Source organism: Bos indicus x Bos taurus, chromosome X (assembly GCF_003369695.1).
Source record: "Bos indicus x Bos taurus breed Angus x Brahman F1 hybrid chromosome X, Bos_hybrid_MaternalHap_v2.0, whole genome shotgun sequence".
Taxonomy (NCBI): Eukaryota; Metazoa; Chordata; class Mammalia; order Artiodactyla; family Bovidae; genus Bos; species Bos indicus x Bos taurus.
In genome coordinates, this window is record NC_040105.1 from 16536887 (window position 1) to 16559574 (window position 22688).

Consider the following 22688-nt stretch of genomic DNA (forward strand, 5'->3'; position numbering starts at 1 on the left):
TCACATCCGTACATGACTACTGGAAAAACCATAGCTTTGACTAGACGGACCTTTGTCGACAAAGTGATATCTCTGCTTTTTAATATGCTAAGTTTGTTATGGCTTTCTTCCAAGGAGCATCTATTAATTTCATGGCTCCAGTCACCATCTGCAGTGATTTTGGAGCCCAAGAAAATAAAATGTGTCCCTGCTTCCACTTTCCCCCCATCTATTTGCCATGAAGTGGTGGGACCGGATGCCATGATCTTAGTTTTTTGAATGCTGAGTTTTAAGCCAGCTTTTTTTGATCTCCTCTTTCACCCTCATCAAGAGGCTCTTTAGTTCCTCTTCACTGCCTGCCATTAGAGTGGTATCATCTGCATATCTGAGGTTGTTGATACTTCTTCTGGCAATCTTGATTACAGCTTGTGCTTCATCCAGCCAAACATTTCTCAGGATATACTCTGCATATAAGTTAAGTAAGCAGAGTGACAATATACAACCTTGTCATACTCCTTTCCCAATTTTGAACCAATCTGTTGTTTCATGTCTGGTTTTAATTGTTGTTTCTCGACCTGCATACAGGTTTTTCAGGAGACAGATAAGGTGGTCTGCTGTTCCCATCTCTTTAAGAGTTTTCCACAGTTTGTGGTGATTCACATAGTCAAAGGCTTTAACACGGTCAGTAAAGCAGAAGTAGATGTTTTTCTGGAATTCCCTTGCCTTCTCTGTGAACCAACAAATGTTGGCAAATTGATCTCTGGTTCCTCTGCCTCTTCAAAACCCAACTTTGTGCATCTAGAAGTTCTTAGTTCACATACTGCTGAAGCCTAGCTTGAAGGATACTGAGCATAACCTTTCTAGCATGTGAAATGAATGCCATTGTCCAGTAGTTTGAACATTCTTTGGCATTGCCCTTTTTTGGGATTGAAATGAAAACTGACCTTTCCCAGCCTTTGGCAGCTGCTGAGTTTTCCAAATTTACTGACATATTGAGTGTAGCACTTTCACAGCATCAGCTTTTAGGATTTGAAATAGCTCAGCTAGAATTCTGTCACCTCTACTAGCTTTGTTTGTAGTAGTGATGCTTCCTAAGGCCCACTTGACTTCATACTCCAAGATGTCTGGCTCTAGGTGAATGACCATACCATCGTGGTTATCTGAGTCATTAAGACCTATTTTGTGTAGTTCTTCTGTGTATTTTTGCCACCTCTTTTTAATCTCTTCTCCTTCCTTAGGTACTTACTGTTTCTGTTCTTTATTGTGTCTGTCTTTAGATGAAATGTTCCCTTGATATCTCTAGTTTTCTTGAAGAGATCTCTAGTCTTCCCCATTCTGTTGTTTCCCTCTATTTCTTTGTATTGTTCACTAAGAAGACCTTATCTCTCCTTGCTATTCTTTGAAACTCTGCATTCAGTTCTTTCCCTTTCTCCCTTGCCTTTCTCTTTTCTTCTATTCTCAGCTATTTGTAAAGCCTCCTCAGACAACCACTTTGTCCTCTCACATTTCTTTTTCTTGGGTACGGTTTTGGTCACCACCTCCTGTACAGTGTTACAAACCTCCATCAGTAGTTTTTCAGGCAGTCTTGTCTGCCAGATCTAATAATTTAAATCTATTTGTCACCTCCATTGTATAATCATAAGAGATTTGATTTAGGTCATACCTGAATGGCCTAGTGGCTTTCCCTACCTTAAGTCTGAATTTTGTAATGAGCTCATGATCTGAGCCACAGTCAGCTCCTGGTCTTGTTTTTGCTGACTATATAGAGCTTCTCCATCTTTGGCTGCAAAGAACATAATCAGTCTGATTTCAGTATTGGCCATTTGATGATATCCATGTGTAGAGTCCTCCCAGGTATGGTTGGAAGAGGGTGTTTCCTGTGAACAGTGTGTTCTCTTGACAAAACTCTGTTAGCCTTTGCCCTGCTTCATTTTGTACTCCAAGGCCAAACTTGCCTGTTATTCTGGGAAATCTCTTGACTTCCTGCCTTTGCATTCCAATCCCCTATGATGAAAAGGACATCTTTTTTTGGTGTTAGTTCTAGAAGGTCTTGTAGGTCTTCATAGAACAGGTCAACTTCAGCATTTTTATATCAGTGGTTGGGGCATAGATTTGGATTACTGTGATGCTGAGTGGTTTGCCTTGGAAATGAACTGAGATCATTCTGTTGTTTTTGAGGTTGCACCCAAATACTGCTTTTCAGACTCTTGTTGACTACGAGGAGTACTCCATTTCTTCTAAGGGATTCCTGCCCACAGTAGTAGATATAATTGTAATCTGAATTAAATTTGCCCATTCCCATCCATTTTAGTTTACTGATTCCTAAGATGTCGATGCTCATTCTTGCCATCTCCTGCTTCACCACATTCAGTTTACCTTGATTCATGGACCTAACATTCCAGGTTCCTATGTAATATTATTCTTTACAACATCGGACTTTACTTTCACCACCAGGTACATCCACAATGGAGCATTGTTTCTGCTTTGGCCCAACTGCTTCATTCTTTCTGGAGCTATTAGCAATTGCCCTCTGCTTTTCCCCAGTAGCATATTGGACACCTTCTGATGTGGGGGGCTCATCTTCTGGTGTCATGTCTTTTTTCCTTTTCATATTGTTCATGGAATTCTCATGGCAAGAATACTAGAATGGTGTGCCATCCTCTCCTCCAGTGGACCACATTTTGTCAGAACTCTCCACTATGACCTGTCTGCCTTCTGTGGCCCTGCACAGCATGGCTCGTAGCTTCATTGAGTTATGCAAGCCCCTTCACCTCAAGAAGGCTGTGATCCATGAAGGGATTATTAGATATAGGATTTGTAAATTGTCTCTCCTATTCTGTAGGATGTATTTTTACCTTCTTGATGTTATTATTTACAGCACCAAAGTTTTAAATTTTGATGAAATCAAATATATCTATTTTCTCTTCTTTGCTTGTGATGATGTATCTAAAAAGATATTGTCTAACTCAGAGTCGTGAAAATTTATTCTATGTTTTCTTCCTATAATTTTATAAATTATCTTTATAGATTAAGCTCTTACATTTGATTTATATTTTACTCATTTTGAGTTTATTTTTGTGTATGGTATGAGGTAGGGGTTCAACTTTATTCTTTAAAATGTGGATATTTAATTGTCCCAGCAACATCAGTTAGAAAGACTATCCCTCCCCTATTTGACTTTCTTGACACAGTTGTCCAAAATCAATTGACCATAAAGGTATGGGTTTATTTCTGGACTTTAAGTTGTATTCCATCGACCTATATATCTGTCCTAATGTGAGTGACACACTGTCTTGATTAGTAAAGGTTTTTTGTAAGTTTGAAATTGGGAAATGTGAGTTGAATTTGGCTCTTCTTTTTTAAGATTGATTTCCATGTGAATTTTAGAATCAGCTTGTCAACTTCTGCAAAATATGCCCACTGGGATTTTGATAGGGATTATTTTGAATCTGTAGATCAATTTGGAGCTATTGCCATTTTCTTGACTGGTTCTTTTATCATTATAAAATATCCCTCTTTATCTCTAGTAATAGCTTTTGTCTTAAAATCTATTTTGTTTACTATAAATTTGGCCACTCTAACTCTCTAATGGTTGGTGTTTACATGGTATACTTTTTCCTTTCAAACTCTTTGTATCTTTGAAGCTAAAGTGTGTCTCCTATAGACAACATATAGTTGGATCTTGTTTTTTTAATCCAGTCTCACAATCTCTGTTTTTTTTTTTTAATTTGTTTATCTATTCACCTATGATGTTATTTTTGATATGGTTGGATTTGCGTATGCCATTTTGCTTTTTTGAGGGATATGTGACTGATAACTACTTTGTTTCTCTGTTCTTCCTTTATTGTGAATTTATTTTTGTAAATGGTCTGAGGTAGAAATTTAGCATCCAGACATTGAGTTAATTATGCTAGCCCCCATTTTAAAAAACTGTCCTTTTCTACTGAATTTTAATACTTGCTTCATCATATATATTGTTCCCATATATAGTTAGCTGTAGTTATGAAAATTCCATTATATTCTATTCAGGTACGTGTCTGTCTTCTCTTGTGTCAATGCCTGCTCTTTAGTTTAAGTAAGTTAAGATAAATTCCAGCATCTTCTATAGCAAGTCCCTCTGTTTTCCTTCTTGTCTTGGACATTCTCATGCACTAATTGTTCATGTGAATCTTTGAAACCAAAAAGAAAACACCAGTGATAATCCTTTTAAAATTTCACAAAACATGTGCACACATACATATAAACACATTCACCACCTAATAATATGTTACATGTGAGGTTAAGGAACTTATTTAATGTAGAATCTGGTAAGTGGCAACACAGTATATTAAAATGAAACAGAACAGAATGACTTATGTAACTTTCACCTAACAGTTTTTTTCTTAATATAGGGTGAATGCTATTGAAAGTAGTGCCATCAGGATGTTAAAAGAGAGAATGATTTCACGAAAAACTGACCTCATTCGAGCTTTCCAACTTCAAGACCGCAATAAATCAGGTAAAAAAAATTTAATGCTTACCATTTCTGAACATACCAGGTTCTATACAGATTAGTTTTCATTTTCTTTGCTGTCTTAAAAGCTCAGTTTTCTACTTTTACCACTGAAGGATGATAGAGATAAAATATAATCCATTATATGCTTGGAAAAAAGCATATTCTTCCTTTTCAATAAGCGTCTTTCAACTTAACAACAACAACCCTGAATTTGACTTCTATTCTGGTAGTATGTGAGACTAGATACTCTCAAAAGTCCTCCTGTTAAGAGACAGAGGGATGGTATGGGGAGGGATGTGGGAGGGGGGTACAGGATTGGGAACATGTGTACACCCATGGTGGATTCATGTTGATGTATGGCAAAACCAGTACAATATTGTAAAGTAAAAAAAATAAAAGAAAGAAAAAAAAAAAAGAGACAGATTCTAGAGGATGCAGGATTTTAATGCATTTATGAGCTTCACAGTAATTAAAGTAAATCTCTAGGCTATATTTCCTCTCCCTGCTAGTGGATTTTTAAAGCTGCATGTTAAAGCATGGAGCAGCAAGCAAGCATCATAGGCTCGATTGTCTTGGGGGCAAATGCTAATATTGCTGTAGCAGTCAATCTTGGGATTAACTGTAGGATAGTAGAAAAGATGAGTAAGCTGAATTTGAGACTTCCAACATTAGGCCTAGATCCTCAAAGTGACCAGAGTAATCCTAGGTCTGTAGTGCCCTGACTCCTGGCAAGCAAATGTAAATCCATGTTCATGGGAAGTGTCCCTAATTTGCGCCACTAATATATCCAGAGAGTGAGATCAATTAATATGAGGTCGCAACCAAAGATCCCCAAACAAACAAGGAGAGCATGAGTGAGAGTCAGCAGGAACAATAAGCAACAGATTTAGTTTCCCAAGGATATCATATATTGGGATTATCAAATGCAAAGTAAAAATTACTAGGGAAGAAAATGTTTAAAGAAATGAAAGATGGAGTCACAAGTATGCATTTTAAAATGATCTAAAGAACCATTTTTATTTTATATAGATATAAAAATAACTTGTTAAAAACCATAATGAATGGGTTAAATACAAATTTAGATATTGCTAAAAAAATTAGAAAGATTAAGAATAAAATGTTTAATATACATCTAAGCATGGTCCCAGGAGGAGAGACAGTAAGAGAGAATATATTTTGCATGATAATGGCTGAGAGTTTGCCAGAATTGTTGAAAGAACTCATACTCACAGGTAAAGAGGAACAGTGATTCTCAAATAGGATAAATAAAATCAAATTCACACCTATACACACTTGTGGTGAAACTGCAGCACACCAACAGCAAAAAGAAAATCTTAGAAGCAACCAGAGGAAACACACATTGCTCAAGATACAACAGTTAGAGTGACATCAGACTTCTCAAAAGTTGCAACAGAAGCCAGTAGACAGTGGAATCATATGTACAGGTTGTCCCCAATTTATGGTGGTTTGACTTACGAGTTTTTGACTTTAAAATTGTATGAAAGCCATATGCATTGAGGAGAAACATATTTTGAATTTTGACCTTTTCCCAGACGAGCGATATATAGTATGATGCTCTCTCATGCTGGGTGGTAGTATTGAGCCACAGTTCCCAGCCATCCAGGTGATCACAAGGGTAAACAACTGATACATTTACAACCATCCCGTACTCATACAGCCAATTTTTCACTTTCAGAACATTATTCAATAAATTACAGGAGATAGTCAACACTTTACTATAAAATAGGCTTTGTATTAGATAATTTTGCTCAACTCTAGGCTAATGTAAGTGTTTTGAGCACATTTAAGGTAGGCTAGGCTAAGCTATGTTTTTCAGTAGGTTAGATGTGTTAAATGCATTTTTTATTTATTATATCTTCAACTAATTATAGGTTTATTGGGCTATAACCTCATTTTAAGTCTAGAAAGATCTATACAAAACATTGAAAAAAAACAAAGTCTAGAAAGATCTATACAAAACATTGAAAAAAAACAAAGTGGGAACAACTCTATTAATATCAGACAAAGTAGACTTCAAGGAGATACACATTATTAGAACTATAAAGAGATACTTTATAATAATACTCAGTTTTCTAATTGAATCCATTTGAAATGTGTATGTACCTATTTATATAGTCTCCTTAAAAACTGTGTAAAACAAAAATGGACTGAACAAGTAGAAGTTGAAAAATCTATTGTCATAGTGGGAGATTGTAACACTCTTTTCTCAGGAACTGAAAGTATAAACAGACAAAAGTTTAACAAACTTTTTGTAAAAGACATATGTTGAACTCTATCCAACATTGCAGAATATACACTCTTGTCAAGCATAAATGGAACATTTATGTTTGACCATTAAGTGGAACATAAAGCAAATCTCTACAAATTTTGTATTGGAAACATATAGAATAAATTCTCTGACATAGTGAAATTAACTACAACTTAATTACATAAGGTAGCTAGAAAATCCCCTTGGGCTTGGAAATGAGGAATACACTTCTAAATAACCTTTGTCCTTAGCAGCTAAGTGTGTGGTGAATGGTCTTGGTGGGGGTATCAAATGACTACTCTTTCTTGAAAGCAGTTTGGCAAAATATATCAGAAGCCTTAAAATGTACATACCTTTAGGTCTAGCAATTCTACTTCTAGGAATGATCCTAAGAAAATAATGGAATAATTTCACAGCCATTAAAAGAATGATGTAGGTTTATGTTTATTAACATAGATGCATGTCCATGATTGTAAGTAAAGAATCAAGTTAGAATATCTATGTTTGTTGTGTATGTGTGTGTTGCCATATGTAATACATATATATGAAACATATGGTACAACGTATATTTGGCTTTAAGAAATATAAAATATTGTACCTTTATATATGTCCATGTTTATATACATAGAAAAACAGTAGAAATAGTAATGTTTTCTGTTTATTCAAAATCCTTTCAAATGAGCGTATCTTTAATAATCAGAAAGCAAAAGTATATTTTTAAATACTACATGTAATATTAGAGGATGAAAGGATACTACCTAAGAAAATGAGACATGAGCAATATGCTCAAATGTTAAAAGTAATCTTATCTTTTATATCCTTTTGTGTTTTCAAGTCTTCTATTATAATTATACCTTACTTTGTTAGTAAGAAAAAGGGAAAAAGATCTAGCATACCCAAATTCTGATCACTTACCCATAACAGTAAGGAAAAGATCCATGGAACCTCTAAGGCTTTCTTTAGTTAATCTTCCCTCAGAGCTGTGGGGTCTGGTAGACAGATGATAAAGGGTAGCAGAGGCACCCAGACCTCAAAACCCAGGCTGTCTGCTTGCTCCATTGATGAGGTTGCATTTTTTAAAAATCAACTTATCAACCAATTATATGGGCTTTGTTGTTGCCGTTAGGAAAACTTTCAATGGGCCAGTGGGCTTTTTCAATGGAGAATGTTTTGGGGCTGAACTTACCATGGAGATCACTGAGTTCTCATCTGGTAACCACAGACAAAGATGGAAATATTGACTACATGTCTGGCTTCCAGGATGTCCACATTCAGAAACCTGTGAAAGAGGTAAGTGAAATAACACCAGTTAAAACCTGGCTGGCACTGAATATCCTCTGGACAACTTATGAGTTCCTTAGTTCTTTGAAAAAGTTGAAAGTGGAATTGGCTAGTGGATGGGCATGGCAGTCTCAGGAAAACAGCTAAGGGGGGGTGTTCCAGGTATGTTGTGATCTGTTCAGGAAATTTGTGTGTTGTAAGGATAGCCAAAATGAGAAGAATGAAAAAGTTTCTGCGAGCAAATCTCTGTCAAATATGTGATTCTTGTCTTAAGTTCTGTTCAGCAGAAGAGCAGATATGAAATCTGCATTTCATGTAATACACTTTTTAAAACACTCAACACACTCCTATTAACTGCCAGTAAGTATAGATACCAAGAAACAAAATTAGAGATACCAAGGGAACATTTTGGGCATAGATAGGCACAATAAAGGACAGAAACAGTATGGACCTAACAGAAGCAGAAGATATTAAGAAAAGGTGGCAAGAATACAAAGAAGAACTATACAAAAAAGATCTTAATGACCTGGATAACCACAGTGGCACGCTCACTCACCCAAAACCAGACATCCTGGAGTGTGAAGTCAAGTGGGCCTTAGAAAGCATCACTATGAACAAAGCTAATGGAGGTGATGGAATTCCAGCTGAGCTATTTCAAATCCTAAAAGATGATGCTGTGAAAGTGCTGCACTCAATATGCCAGCAAATTTGGAAAACTCAGCAGTGGCCACAGGACTGGAAAAGGTCAGTTTTCATTCCAATCCCTAAGAAGGGCAATGCCAAATAATGTTCAAACTACTGCATAATTGCACTCATTTCACATGCTGGCAAAGTAATGCTCAAAATCCTTCAAGCTAGGCTTCAATGGTATGTGAACTGAGAACTTCCAGATGTACAAGCTGGATTTAGAAAAGGCAGAACCAGAGATCAAATTGCCAACATCTGCTGGATCATAGAGAAAGCTAGAAAATTCCAGAAAAACATCTACTTCTGCTTCATTGAGTATGCTAAAGCCTTTGTGTGGATCACAAGAAACTGTGGGAAATTCTTAAAGAGATGGGAATACCAGACCACCTTACCTGCCTCCTGAGAAACCTGTATGCAGGTCAAGAAGCAACAGTTAGAACCAGACATGGAACAATGGACTGATTCAAAATTGGGAAAGGAGTATGTCAAGGCTGTATATTGTCACCTTGCTTATTTAACTTATATGCAGAGTACATCATGAGAAACACTGGGATGGATGAAGCACAAGCTGGAATCAAGATTGTCAGGAGAACTAGCAATAACCTCAGATATGTAGATGACACCACCCTTATGGCAGAAAGCAAAGAGGAATTAAAGAGCCTCTTGATGAAGGTGAAAGAGAATGAAAAAGCTGGCTTAAAACTCAACATTCAGAAAACTAAGATCATGGCATCCGGCCCCATCACTGCATGACAAATAGATGGGGAAACAATGGAAACAGTGACAGACTTTATTTTCTTGGGCTCCAAAATCACTGTGACTGCAGCCATGAAATTAAAAGATACTTGCTCCTTGGATGAAAAGCAATGACAAACATAGACAGCGTATTAAAAAGCAGAGACATCACTTTGCCAACAAAGGTCTGTCTAGTCAAAACTATGGCTTTTTCAGTAGTCATGTACGGATGTGACAGTTGAACCATAAAGGCTGAATGTCAAAAGAATTGATGCTTTTGAACTGTGGTGTTGGATAAGACTCTTGAGAGTCCCTTGGACAGCAAGGAGATCAAACCAGTCAATCCTAAAGGAAATCAACCCTGAATATTCACTGAAAGGACTGATGCTGAAGCTCCAATACTTTGGCCACCTGATACGAAGAGCCAACTCATTGGAAAAGATCCTGATGCTGGGAAAAATTGAAGGCAGGAGGAGAAGGGGACGACAGGATGAGATGGTAGGATGGCATCACCGACTCAGTGGACATGAGTTTGAGTAGGCTACAGGAGTTGGTGATGGACAGGGAGGCCTGGTGTGCTGCAGTCCATGGGGTCGCAAAGAGTTGGACACAACTGAGCGACTGAACAACAACAACAAAGTATAGACTTATTGATATCTTATACATTAAGAATTTTAAAATTTAGAATTTCTTATTAAAATGGGAATACCCCAGGGAGAATTGTCAGACCTTCGGTACTCATCAGTAACTAGTTACAATATTGGGCTGAAAGTGAGCTGATGGGAACTAGGACTGGGGTGATTGTTTGCAGGGGAGATGAAAAGTTGATTAGAGAAAAGGAAGTAAATGTACACATGGGAAGCTAAAATATCCACAGGAAGGAGACTTTTGGCTTCACTTGAGAGACAGTTTACCATGGTGACTAAGCTCATAGGTCTTGGCTTCAGGCCAAGATTTAAATCTCACTTACCAATTATGTGAACCTTCTGAAACTTACTTTACCTGTTTGTCTTCCAGTCTGTAAAATGGGCACAATAATGGTTGTGTTCCTTGGGCCTGTTTTTGAGGACTGAATGAAATAATCCATAGACACTCTGAATGCAGAGCCTGGCACACAGGTGCTATCAATAAATATTGGCTATTGTTATTTACTCCTTCCAGATTCACTTTGGACCATCCTCTGAGGAACATAGGCTGAAGACACTACAGAACACAAGAGCATGGTCTTTTATCTGATTTAAGAGGGTTGGGTCTCCAAGGAAGGCTTGCCTTCTCAAATTTCTATCTAAATCACATACTCTGAATTGGTGACCATGTTGTGTGTTTGTTACTTTTACTAAAATTGATCTGCTATTCTGTATGTTTTAACATTTAGACAATCTTTATTTTAGGTTCAGTCTTCTCTAATTGAAACAGTGTACAGATACCGATCTGACCTGCAAATCATCTTTAATATCATTGACTCTGATCACTCAGGTAAATTTGCTTCGATTGGTTCAGTAGCAGTAGAAAGCAAAGGCTAGTCTGTTTATTTGAAACCAGAACTCTGTTTTCATCTAATGCATTCTTCATCCAAACTTGATTTAACTCAGGGAAGAGAGGAGAGCATGGGGATAAACTCATGTTTAATATTACTGTTTTTTTTAGTTTGGCCACAAACTCTCTATTCAAATCCATATGGTACAGGCTTATGTATCCATTAGTCAGATAAGACCAGCTCCTTTTATAAATCACCAGCACAGATGGAAAAAGAATTAACTGTCCATTTAAAAATCATAATTATTTCTGGCAATAAAAATCATTCCTAGAGTTCTGATTCTGTTTTTTGGACTGAGGACTATGAAAACTCTTTCTGCTTAGGTTTGATGCACAATTATTTATTTTCAAGCTTTAAAAAATATCATCAGATAATCTTGAAGCTTTAAAAAATATCATCAAATAATCCCCAACTGCAGAGAGCATTAAATACCAAAAAATCACTAATCAAAACACAAAAGTAAGTTACTGCCTATAGAAAATGGTGGAGCCATTGTTTACAATCCTCTTATTGAGTCTCAGGGCTAATTCTCCCTTTCCTTTGATGTAGCTCTCCTCTCTACCATCCTTTGTGTCCCTCGCCCTTAGGTTTTAGATCTTGTAATTTCTACATTACATGTATTAGTACCACAGTCTGCAGTCCCCTCCCCCACCTTTGGTTCACTGTTTACTCATTCCAGCTTTAGAATAATGGCGGATGCATGTTAATGTATGGCAAAACCAATACAATATTGTAAAGTAAAAAAATACTAATAAATTAAAAAAAAATCTCAGGATCACTTGGTAATTTAAACTGACATATTGTTTCTTTCATTTACAATCTTACTTTTCCATTTCCTTCAGTTTCTCAACGGCCAGGCATTTTTGTTGTTATTTAGTTGATAAGTCATGTCCGACTCTTTTGCTGCCCCATGGACTGTTGCCTGCCAGGGTCCTCTGTCCATGGGATTTCCCATGCAAGAATACTGGAGTGAGTTGTCATCTCCTTCTCCAGGGGATCTTCCTGACTCAGGGATCGAACTCATGTGTCCTGTATTGCAGGCGGATTCATTACCACTGGGCCCCCTGGGAAACCCCACCCCTCCCTAGGATGGGTCTTAAAAATGAATATTCACAGCCTTCTATATTCTTTCAGGCCTGATCTCCATGGAAGAATTTCGTAGCATGTGGAGACTTTTCAAAAGTCACTACAGTGTCCATATTGATGATTCCCAGTTTGATGAGCTCGCCGAAAGGATGGACTTAAACAAAGATGGAAGCATTGACTTTAATGAGTTTTTAAAGGCTTTCTATGTAGTGCATAAATTTGACCAGTTGAACAAATCAGACACCAAGCTTGCATAACAAGAATTAGGGCTTTCCCTCCGTGAAATAGTTGGCCCAAATCTCTGACACAGTCCTTACCATGACCCTTGAAATCCATACTCAACAGTAGACAGAAGTAGACCCCAATTTATGCCATAAGTAGATGTATAATGTGGGTATTGTAAGTCCCTAGTAAGCTGTTATTGGTAAGACTAGGTTAAATGTCAGCTTATAGAATTTGACTCCAGTAGTGGGAGTCCCACATTGTCGGGTAGAAACTGAATTTAAGCCTAGTGTTGGTCTCTTGGATGCCACCTGACCAGGAGACCTGAGCAGTTTGGAAACATATTGAAAAGAACCCACAGAACACCAGAGGAAAGTACAGCATCTGTGAGTGGCTGAGGGGTGGGAGGAGGAATACAAAACTATTAATGGAATAAAGTGTTTCCATCTTTAAACTGTAATCTTCTTTGGAGATACCATAAACCAGTGATTTTCTGTTGTGGGAGAACCACACTTCAGGGATGGGGGCCATATCAGAATCTTGGGGGGAGGGTGTTGGAGTGTATTGTTTGAAAAAGCATAATTTTTCTTGTCTATTGGAGATAAAAAGTGAATACATCCAGATGGAACCCTATAATTAATACAGTTTGACACCTTCATTGGTAAGATGGGGCTTGGTTGTGTATACATTGTGTAGTTTATTCTGCCATTCTGATTGCATATCAAACATAAGAGATTTCTACTAAAGGTGAGTGCATGTTTCATTTTTCTCTAAGTTTGGGAACTTCAGGATCTATCAATATGCCAGATTAAATATCAATATGCCTGCTTGCTACACACACCAGAAATAATGGATCACGTGTAACAAATATCTTTTAAAAATGCATTGCTGAATTGGCAGGTAAGTAAAAGAAACCTCAAAGGCAAGGTGAAAAAAAGCATAATTAAATTGCTATTATGGTATTATTACTATGGTTTAAGTGATATTAGCTTTATTCAGTGATATTACATTTGGACAGGATAGACTTTAGAAAAGAATATCATTTGGATAAAAAGGTCATTGTTGTTGCTTAGTTGCTCAGTCATGTCTAAGTCTTTGCGATTCCATGGTCTGTAACCCACCAGGCTCCTCTGTCCATGGTATTTCCCAGGCAAGAATACTGGAGTGGGTTGCCATTTCCTCTCCCAAAAGGTCACTACTGAATGCTAAAAGGAATGATTCACCAGGAAGATATAATAGTTATAAAATTATGCATCTAAAAACGTAGAGTTTTAAAAGTGATAGTGTAAAAATTGACGTAACTGCTGGGAGAAATTGATAGAGGGAGATTTTTAATATACATCTGTCAGTAATTGATCACTTACATAAAAAACTTGTGTATAGAAGATTGGACAACCTAATTAATTTACCTGATCATGTATGTGTATATGTATTCTGCAATCAGTTTTAGAGAATACACATTATTTTCAAGCTCATATGGAACATTTATAAAAACTGGTCATGTATTAGACCACAAAACATATATCAAACACTAAGCAATCAATAACAAAGATACTACATTTTCTGATCATGATGCATAATTTTCCTAGGGAAAAAAAGAATTTACTACAGCTAACTCAAGAGCAATAGGGGAGTCTGAAGAGACACATAACCATTAAAGAATGTGTCAATTTGGCTAGGCTGAACTACAGTTCTCAGAATTCCCTTTCTTGCATGTTTCTGTTTAAGGTGGACCATGGTGGAGATTCTTAAGAGATTTGGAAGGCAAAGAGAAGTGGCAGCCATGGTGTAGCTCCTATACGCTATTGCTGAACTGCTGATTGACCTTGGTGTGAAGCGGCAGCTAGGCCTGCAATTGCTGTATTCCCTGGGATCCCATGTCAGCTGCTCTTATTCCTGGGACCACTGTGTGGGTTTAGCTGCAGGATGAGCACCTGGGCCAGGTGTGTGTGTTCAATGCCATGATGCAATTTCTGGGCCAGGTGTGTGTTTAGGTCCGTGATGAAGTTCCTCAGGCCCAGTGTATGTTTAGCGCCATGATGGAGGGCCCTGGCTTCTTCAGGATGCCAGGTTCTTGTGAGGTGCCAGCTTGTGCGTGTGGGTTTGAGCCTGCTCCAGATCTGCCCTGCCTGCCTACCCTGTGGACATCGAGCTCCAGAATCAGGTATGTTGTCGACAGCCCTACAGAGCCTGCTTAACCAGCTTCCACATTTGTATAAACCACGTCTACACACACACACCCCTCTCCCCACCTCCCTCACTGGTTTGGCCTCTGTTTGAACTCTGATTGATACAGAATTTGGTACTGAGAGTGGTTCCGGAAAAATAATTTTTGAAAAAAAAAAAAAAACGAGTACTCTGACTGTGTATAAGCTGACGTGTGCTGAGCTTCTGCTGCATTATCTCACATGAAAATCCACTGCTCATTCTGGAATAGTTGTTTTAAGAAATATCCAATCTCTGGCAGTACCAGATGAGTCTTTTTTTGTTGCTTCCTGAATGTCATTTGGTTATTTATTCTTGGGTTTCTTTCTACAACTTTCATTTTCTCCCTTGGGCTTCTAATCTCTGGGATTAATTGTATGCCTTTGTTGGAAATTTTACCTAAAAAATGTCCTTTGATTTTACTAAACATTATCATTTAATGTCACAAACTTATGCTTGAGAAGAGTTGTGCTTAACTAAAATTCAGTTTTACAAAGTATGTGTGTATATATGTTATACAATTAATATAGAGTTGTGAAATTTCTCATTTTAAATTTATATTTCTTAATTACAAATGAAATTGAGCATCTTTTCATTAGTTAGTTGGTTAGTCTGTTTTCTTCTAAGAAAATGCTTGTTCTTATCCTTTGCTTGTGTTTCTAATATCTGTTTATCTTTTTCTTATTGATTTCTAAAACCCTTCATGGTGCTAATCCTCTGTGGGGTTTTTTTTGGTTTGTTTTTTTACATGTTTCATGATCTTTATTTTTGAATTTCCTCAGTGTAGACTGTTATATTCACAATATATTAGAATCCATAAAATTATATTTTAATAGAAATTGGAAAAATGTGGTTTGGGTGTCTTAGTTTGGTTAATTTAAATACATGATTTTAAAGTGGTCATCTTGTTACCAAAAGGTGGGGTCCAGCTGCTCGCCTCTCAAAAGCCGATAAACAGGCGGGGTTGGTGGAAAGGAAAGTTTGCTTTATTTCAGGTGCTGGCAACTAGGGTGGGGGGCAGGACGTGGGGGTGGACATCTATCCAAAGGCCAGCTCACCACCACCGCCCACCCCCCCACCCCCAACAAGCAGCGGGTAAGAGCTTTGATAGACAGAGGAAGGGTTCATGAAGAAACAGAACAGTCAGCTCTTACAGTCATCTTCAAATTGGTCAATTCAGTTCAGTCACTCAATCGTGTCCAACTCTGTGACGCCATGGACTGCAGCACGCCAGGCTTCCCTGTCCATCACCAACTCCCAGAGCCTACTCAAACTCATGTCCATCACATCGGTGATGCCATCCAACCATCTCATCCTCTGTCATCCCCTTCTCCTCCCACCTTCGATCTTTCCCAGCATCAGGGTCTTTTCAGATGAGTCATTTATTCACATAAGGTGGCCAAAGTATTGGAGTTTCAGCTTCAGCATTAGTCCTTCCATGAATATTCAGGACTGATTTCCTTTAGGATTGACCGGTTGGATCGCCTTGCAGTCCAAGGGACTCTCAAGAGTCTTCTCCAACACCACAGTTCAAAAGTATCAGTTCTTTGGTGCTCAGCTTTCCTTATGTTCCAACTCTTACATCCATACATGACTACTGGAAAAACCATAGCTTTGACTAGACAGACCTTTGTTGGTAAAGTAATGTCTCTGCTTTTTAATATGCTATCTAGGTTGGTCATAGCTTTTCTTCCAAGGAGCAAGCATCTTTTAATTTCATGGCTGCAGTCACCATCTGCAGTGATTTCAGAGCCCCCCAAAATAAAGTCTCTCACTGTTTCTCCATGACGTCATGGGACCGGATGCCATGATCTTAGTTTTCTGAATGTTGAGTTTTAAGCCAACTTTTTCACTCTCCTCTTTTTCACTTTGATCAAGAGGCTCTTTAGTTCTTCTTCACTTTCTGCCACAAGGGTGGTGTCATCTGCATATCTGAGGTTATTGATATTTCTCCCAGCAATCTTGATTCCAGCTTGTGCTTCATCCAGCCTGGTATTTCACATGATGTACTCTGCATATAAGTTAAATAAGCAGGGTGACAATATACAGCCTTGACATGCTCCTTTCTTTATTTGAAACCAGTCTGTTGTTTCATGTCCAGTTCTAACTGTTGCTTCTTGACCTGCGTACAGATTTCTTAGGAGGCAGGTCAAGTGGTCTGGTATTCCCATCTCTTTAAGAATTTTCTGCAGTTTGTTGTGATCCACACAGTCAGAGGCTTTGGTGTAGTCAATAAAGTAAAACTAGATGGCAAAAATAGATGTTTTTCTGGAACCCTCTTGCTGTTTTGATGATCCAGAGGATGTTGGCAATTTGATCTCTGGTCCCTCTGCCTTTTCTAAATCCAGCTTGAGCATCTGGAAGTTCATGGTTCATGTACTGTTGAAGCCTGGCTTGGAGAATTTTAAGCATTACTTTGCTAGCATGTGAGATGAGTGCAATTGTGCAGTAGTTTGAGCATTCTTTGGCATTGCCTTTCTTTGGGATTGGAATAAAAACTGACCTTTTCCAGTCCTGTGGCCACTGCTGAGTTTTCCAGATTTGCTGGCATATTGAGTGCAACACTTTCACAGCATCATCTTTTAGGATTTGAAATATCTCAACTGGAATTCCATCACCTCAAATTGGTCATCAGTGGTTTAACCAGTGTCATCTCCATTATTTTAAGTACAGTTGACCTTCATTTCCAGGCTCAGTTTGTTTCCATTTCTTTAAGGCCAGTTCTCAGAATTGTGGCCCCTTATGTCATGGGTACAGTCTGGTCATCATGTAGTTAACATCTCTACCTGGGGTTTCAGTATCTATAAGACACCTGACAGGATATGGCTCTGAATATTATCTATAGGCCTTGAGAAAGAACTAAAGGTCCTTGACTATGCTTAATCACTACATTATTATTATTATTTTATTTATTAATTTTTTATTTTCATAAATTATTTTATGTATTATTTTGATAATTTTATATTTTAAGTGTTCACAATGGGAATTTAGTTGATTATGAAGATTTTGGTTTCATTTTTGTTTTCTTTTTTTAATATAAATTTATTTATTTTAATTGGAGATTAATTACTTTACAATATTGTATTGGTTTTGCCATACATCAACATGAATCCACCACAGGTATACACATGTTCCCCATCCCAAACCCCCCTCCCTCCTCCCTCCCCATGCCATCCCTCTGGGTCATCCCAGTGCACCAGCCCCAAGCAACCAGTATCATGCATCGAGCTTGGACTGGCGATTTGTTTCATATATGATATTATACATGTTTCAATGCCATTCTCCCAAATCATCCCACCCTCTCCCTCTCCCACAGAGTCCAAAAGACTGTTCTATACATCAGTGTCTCTTTTGCTGTCTCGCATACAGGATTATTGTTACCATCTTTCTAAATTCCATATATATGCATTGGTATACTGTATTGGTGTTTTTCTTTCTGGCTTACTTCACTCTGTATAATAGGCTCCAGTTTCATCCACCTCATTAGAACTGATTCAAATGTATTCTTTTTAATGGCTGAGTAATACTCCATTGTATATATGTACCACAGCTTTCTTATCCATTCATCTGCTGATGGACATCTAGGTTGCTTCCATGTCCTGGCTATTATAAACAGTGCTGCGATGAACATTGGGGTACACGTGTCTCTTTCAATTCTGGATTAAAGATCTAAACATAAGACCAGAAACTATAAAACTCCTGGAGGAGAACATAGGCAAAACACTCTCTGACATACATCACAGCAGGATCCTCTATGACCCACTTCCCAGAATATTGGAAATAAAAGCAAAAATAAACAAATGGGACCTAATTAAACTTAAAAGCTTCTGCACAACAAAGGAAACTAAGCAAGGTGAAAAGACAGCCTTCAGAATGGGAGAAAATAATAGCAAAGGAAGCACCTGACAAACAACTAATCTCAAAAATATACAAGCAACTCCTGCAGCTCAATTTCAGAAAAATAAATGACCCAATCAAAAAATGGGCCAAAGAACTAAATAGACATTTCTCCAAAGAAGACATACAGATGGCTAACAAACATATGAAAAGATGCTCAACATCACTCAGTATCAGACAAATGCAAATCAAAACCACAATGAGGTACCATTTCACGCCAGTCAGAATGGCTGTGATCCGAAAGTCTATAAGCAATAAATGCTGGAGAGGGTGTGGGGAAAAGGGAACCCTCTTAACTGTTGGTGGGAATGCAAACTAGTATAGCCACTATGGAGAACAGTGTGGAGATTCCTTAAAAAACTGGAAATAGAACTGCCTTATGACCCAGCAATCCCACTCCTGGGCATACACATCGAGGAAACCAAAATTGAAAGAGATACATTATTATTATTTGATCTCCTTTGACTGTTTTCAGAAGAGAACAACATTTCATTCAAATGTTCTCATTTCTCTGATTAAACTTAGTCCTTGGCTAAAGTTTTTCCATAAACAAAAAGCAGGCAGAGGACATGGGGGGCAAGGACCAGAAGGTCCCATTCTGTTTCAATCTGATTGCAAAAATCAACCTTCAAAAGTGTTCTGTGGAGTGAATAACTGTTCCTTAGATGTGCCTGTGACCTCCATGGGTCACATATTTACATTCATTTAATTTTGTTATTTTCTTGGCTTCTCTAGTCCTTTGAGTTTGTAATTACCAGTCTAGAGGGGTGGGTGATCTGCACTTCCTTCAGGGAATCCTCCAGAAGTACTCTTTATCTGATTCAAGCTTTTGATAAACATTTGGTGTAGTGACATCAAAATAATATGCTCTGAGAAGTGTCTTGAATACACTTTATACATTGCTGATTGAGCGGTACTAATCCTGTGTTCTAAATTTGGGAAGCAGATAACTTAGTCCAGTCTGTGACTTGATTTTTCACTTTCTGATATATTGATATGTCTTCAAGCAAAAGTTTTCCTTTATTTTGTAGAATGTTCCATCAGTTTTTAAATAGAATTATCACACTGTAACCATGAAATACACAATAAACTGTACAAAGGCAAAAGTAGTATAAGTAGAATAACAAAAAATATTTTACTAAAAAGTAAGATTTACAGAAGTTTTCAGAAAAGCCATCCAAAATGGTTACAAGCTTTTTCTTGAAGAGGATTCTGCACTTGACAGCAGAGTGAGGGCTGTGATGTTTGTTTAATGTTCCCATTTTGATTGAAACAATCAAGTTTGTCTATCTACATCATCTGAATAAAGTTAGATTTGGATAGAGAGCATATATCTAAAGAACTGGTTAGCTGCTTTAACCAGTGCAATTAGATCACCATAAAAGTGAGGAAAGGAGCCCATAAAATTAAAACTACCTCCCCACACAAAAAAATAATAAAAATACCCAAACCCCTGCAGCTAACCCTGACAACTTCCTTCATTTCCGGTGCTTTATACTTAAACCATGATGGAGGAAATAAATAAAAGCAGAGTGGGGCCCTTGTAAAAGTTTGTCAACAGTTTTGATGATACTTCTAGCCTCTGCTGATGTTTCACAACAGTGAATCAGGACAAGACATAGATTTGCTAATGTGCATTTAATCACCAAAGGACTGAAGCTTTCTAGAATTTTATTCTGCAGTGTTTGTAAGACTGTATTCATTAAATGCAAACAAAAAAGGAGAAAGTCTTAGAACACTTGGTGATTGGGTCAATGTAAATATTATTCATGCCATATTCATGGCATATATAGGCCATGCTCTCTAGCTGTATCTGTGGCTTGGGCTTCATTGGTCTTCCACTGCTCTACTACATCATTTGCTAATGAATCATCTGGATTGGGAGCATTTAACAAAGCCTGGATATATGGCAGAACTGTTCAGATCTTCAGTACTAGGGACCACTTATTCAAAATATCTAAACTTACTCTTCCCAACTTGTCTACATTAGGATGATAAATTTTGGTCATGAATCGTACTTTAGGAGCTACCATTGGGTAGTCTTCTGGAAGGAATAGTTCAAGTTGAAAACTCCCTCCCTCAAAAGCGGAATCCTGGCAACAAGCACGTGAAAATAATGGGCGTTACTCTCATCTAGTTCTGCTTTAATGCCGGAAACTGGTTCTGCCAGCAGACTCTAGGTTTCCTTGATAACCCTGCAGGGCAGCGTAGCCATCTTGTCAGATCCCGAGTTCGGCCTCCGGTCTTGAAGCAAAAGTTTTAAATTTCAATTTATTTTATTTTAATTTATCCAGTTTGTCAGTCTTTTCCTTTATAATTTGTGCTTTTTGCATCTTGTCAAAAACCAAAAATATCCTTTCCAACTCTGGAAATATAAAGATACAGCAGATGCACAACAGATCCTTATTATTTGCAGATTCTGTATTTGCGAATTCACCTAGTCTCTAAAAATCTGTGTGTAACCCAAAAATAATGTTTATGGTGGTCATATGCAAAGGAGCAATTGTTTGGGGTTGCGCCTATTCCCAGCTGTGGTGGGGCAAGGAGGTGGTCTGCTTTCTTGTCTCTCTCATACTATAAACAAGTCACCTCTCTGAGGTGCATTTAGTGCTGGTTTTTTATAAATTTGTGTGCTTTTTTTTGTTGGTTATCTTGCTATTTATTTTTTTTTTCGTTTCATACATGATATTTTACATGTTTCAGTGCCATTCTCCCAAATCTTCCCACCCTCTCCCTCTCCCACAGAGTCCATAAGACTGTTCTATACATCAGTGTCTCTTTTGCTGTCTCGTACACAGGGTTATTGTTACCATCTTTCTAAATTCCATATATATGCGTTAGTATATAGTGCTGAAGTGCTATCTAAAGTTTTCCTGAGTGCAGGAAGGTTGTGAGGTACCTTAAGAAGAAAATACATGTATTAGATAAGGTTTGCTCAAGCCTGAGTTACATTGCTGCCGTGAGTTCAGTGTTAAGGAATCAACTAAATATATTACATGAGGTGTCCTTAAACAGAAGCACACTCAAAACAAGGTGACATTATTGATTGACAGAAATGTGTGACCATAGGCTCACAAGGACCAAACTCTGTATTTCCTGGAGGAGTAAACTTCAGTATTCACTAATTCATTATATAGCGATTATGTAACTAGGCAAATAAGATCAACTGTATTCTCTAGAAGTTCCTTATATTCTCAAAAAGTTCCTAATTTCAGAGAATTTAGTTCTATTAGGATTTGATTGCTTCCTTTTTGGTTTTCAGTCATTTTATGTGTATTTCCTTTATAAGCACTTTCTGTTTCTCTCCTGCTGTATTTGCAGTTAGTGGGGTAGAATTGTTTGTTTTTTGTACATGTAGACTAGGCCAGGTTGGATTGTTCACTCAGGGGCTTTGGCATTTTTTTATTGTGAACTCATCATTAGCAGGGCTTATACACACACACACACACACACACACACACACATAATATATATATTTCCCACCCCCACCCCCCACTGGGAAAATCTCATGGTATTTGGGATGTAGAAGTATCTCTTCAGAGTGTTTTTTTTACTTCTGCTTTGTGTCCCAGGAGTATCACTGCTTGAGGAATAATTCTACCGTGGCTTTTTCGTCTGGAGTTTCTGAACTATGTGGGTAGAGTAAAAGCAGCGTGAATTGAGTCCTGTGGTTTTGAATTCTCGGAGAGCTTTTCTTCCCCTCCCCGCCCCACCCCCCCACCCAAAGCCCTGTGTCCTGTGGTCTCTCTTGTTTTTCAATCCTTACATAAATAGAATAGTCTTTTGAGGGTCTTGGCTTTATAGAAAGTTCTCATTTCCGATTCTAGCCTCCCAAAACTTCATTTGCTACCCCTCTGTGGGAATTAACACCAAAACCCTGGATGTTAGAGACCAATACCCCCTATTTAAGCACTCACCCCTGTGCTTTTTCACTTCCATCTTTGTTTTTGGCACCTGGGGATTTGCTTTTATTTTTTGTGAGCTTAGCTGTACATTTAAATGTAATTGTTACATTTTACTCAGTACTTCTAGGTAAATATAATAAAAGAATCTTCAGATTGTCCACCATAATGCTGGAAGGTAGTAATTAGACATTTTGTATCCACTGCTATTTGTTAATAATCTTGAGACTTCATATTTTACCTGAACAGTGTTCATAATAAGCCATGGTGTTTGAATTATGCAATATGTGTCATTTACTGGATCTCAGTTTTTAAGCTCTGGTAGAAGGCAGTGGCACCCCACTCCAGTACTCTTGCCTGGAAAATCCCATGGACGGAGGAGCCTGGTGGGCT

General features: G+C 37.8%; 1 protein-coding gene and 1 pseudogene across 8 annotated transcripts in view; one reads left to right on the forward strand and one right to left on the reverse strand.

Moving 5' to 3' along the window:
• Positions 1 to 12751, forward strand: part of PPEF1 (protein phosphatase with EF-hand domain 1) — a 157448-nt gene extending 144697 nt beyond the window's left edge. For all 8 annotated transcript variants that reach the window (XM_027534408.1, XM_027534407.1, XM_027534413.1 and 5 more), the window contains 4 exons: positions 4371 to 4477; positions 7870 to 8033; positions 10838 to 10922; positions 12118 to 12751. In XM_027534408.1, the coding sequence (XP_027390209.1) occupies positions 4371 to 4477; positions 7870 to 8033; positions 10838 to 10922; positions 12118 to 12326 (565 nt within the window). In that variant the 3' untranslated portion in view covers positions 12327 to 12751. The remainder of the gene's footprint in view (positions 1 to 4370; positions 4478 to 7869; positions 8034 to 10837; positions 10923 to 12117) is intronic.
• A 6956-nt stretch (positions 12752 to 19707) lies between these two features.
• LOC113887821 lies at positions 19708 to 20887 on the reverse strand (annotated as a pseudogene).
• Positions 20888 to 22688: the final 1801 nt, after the last annotated feature.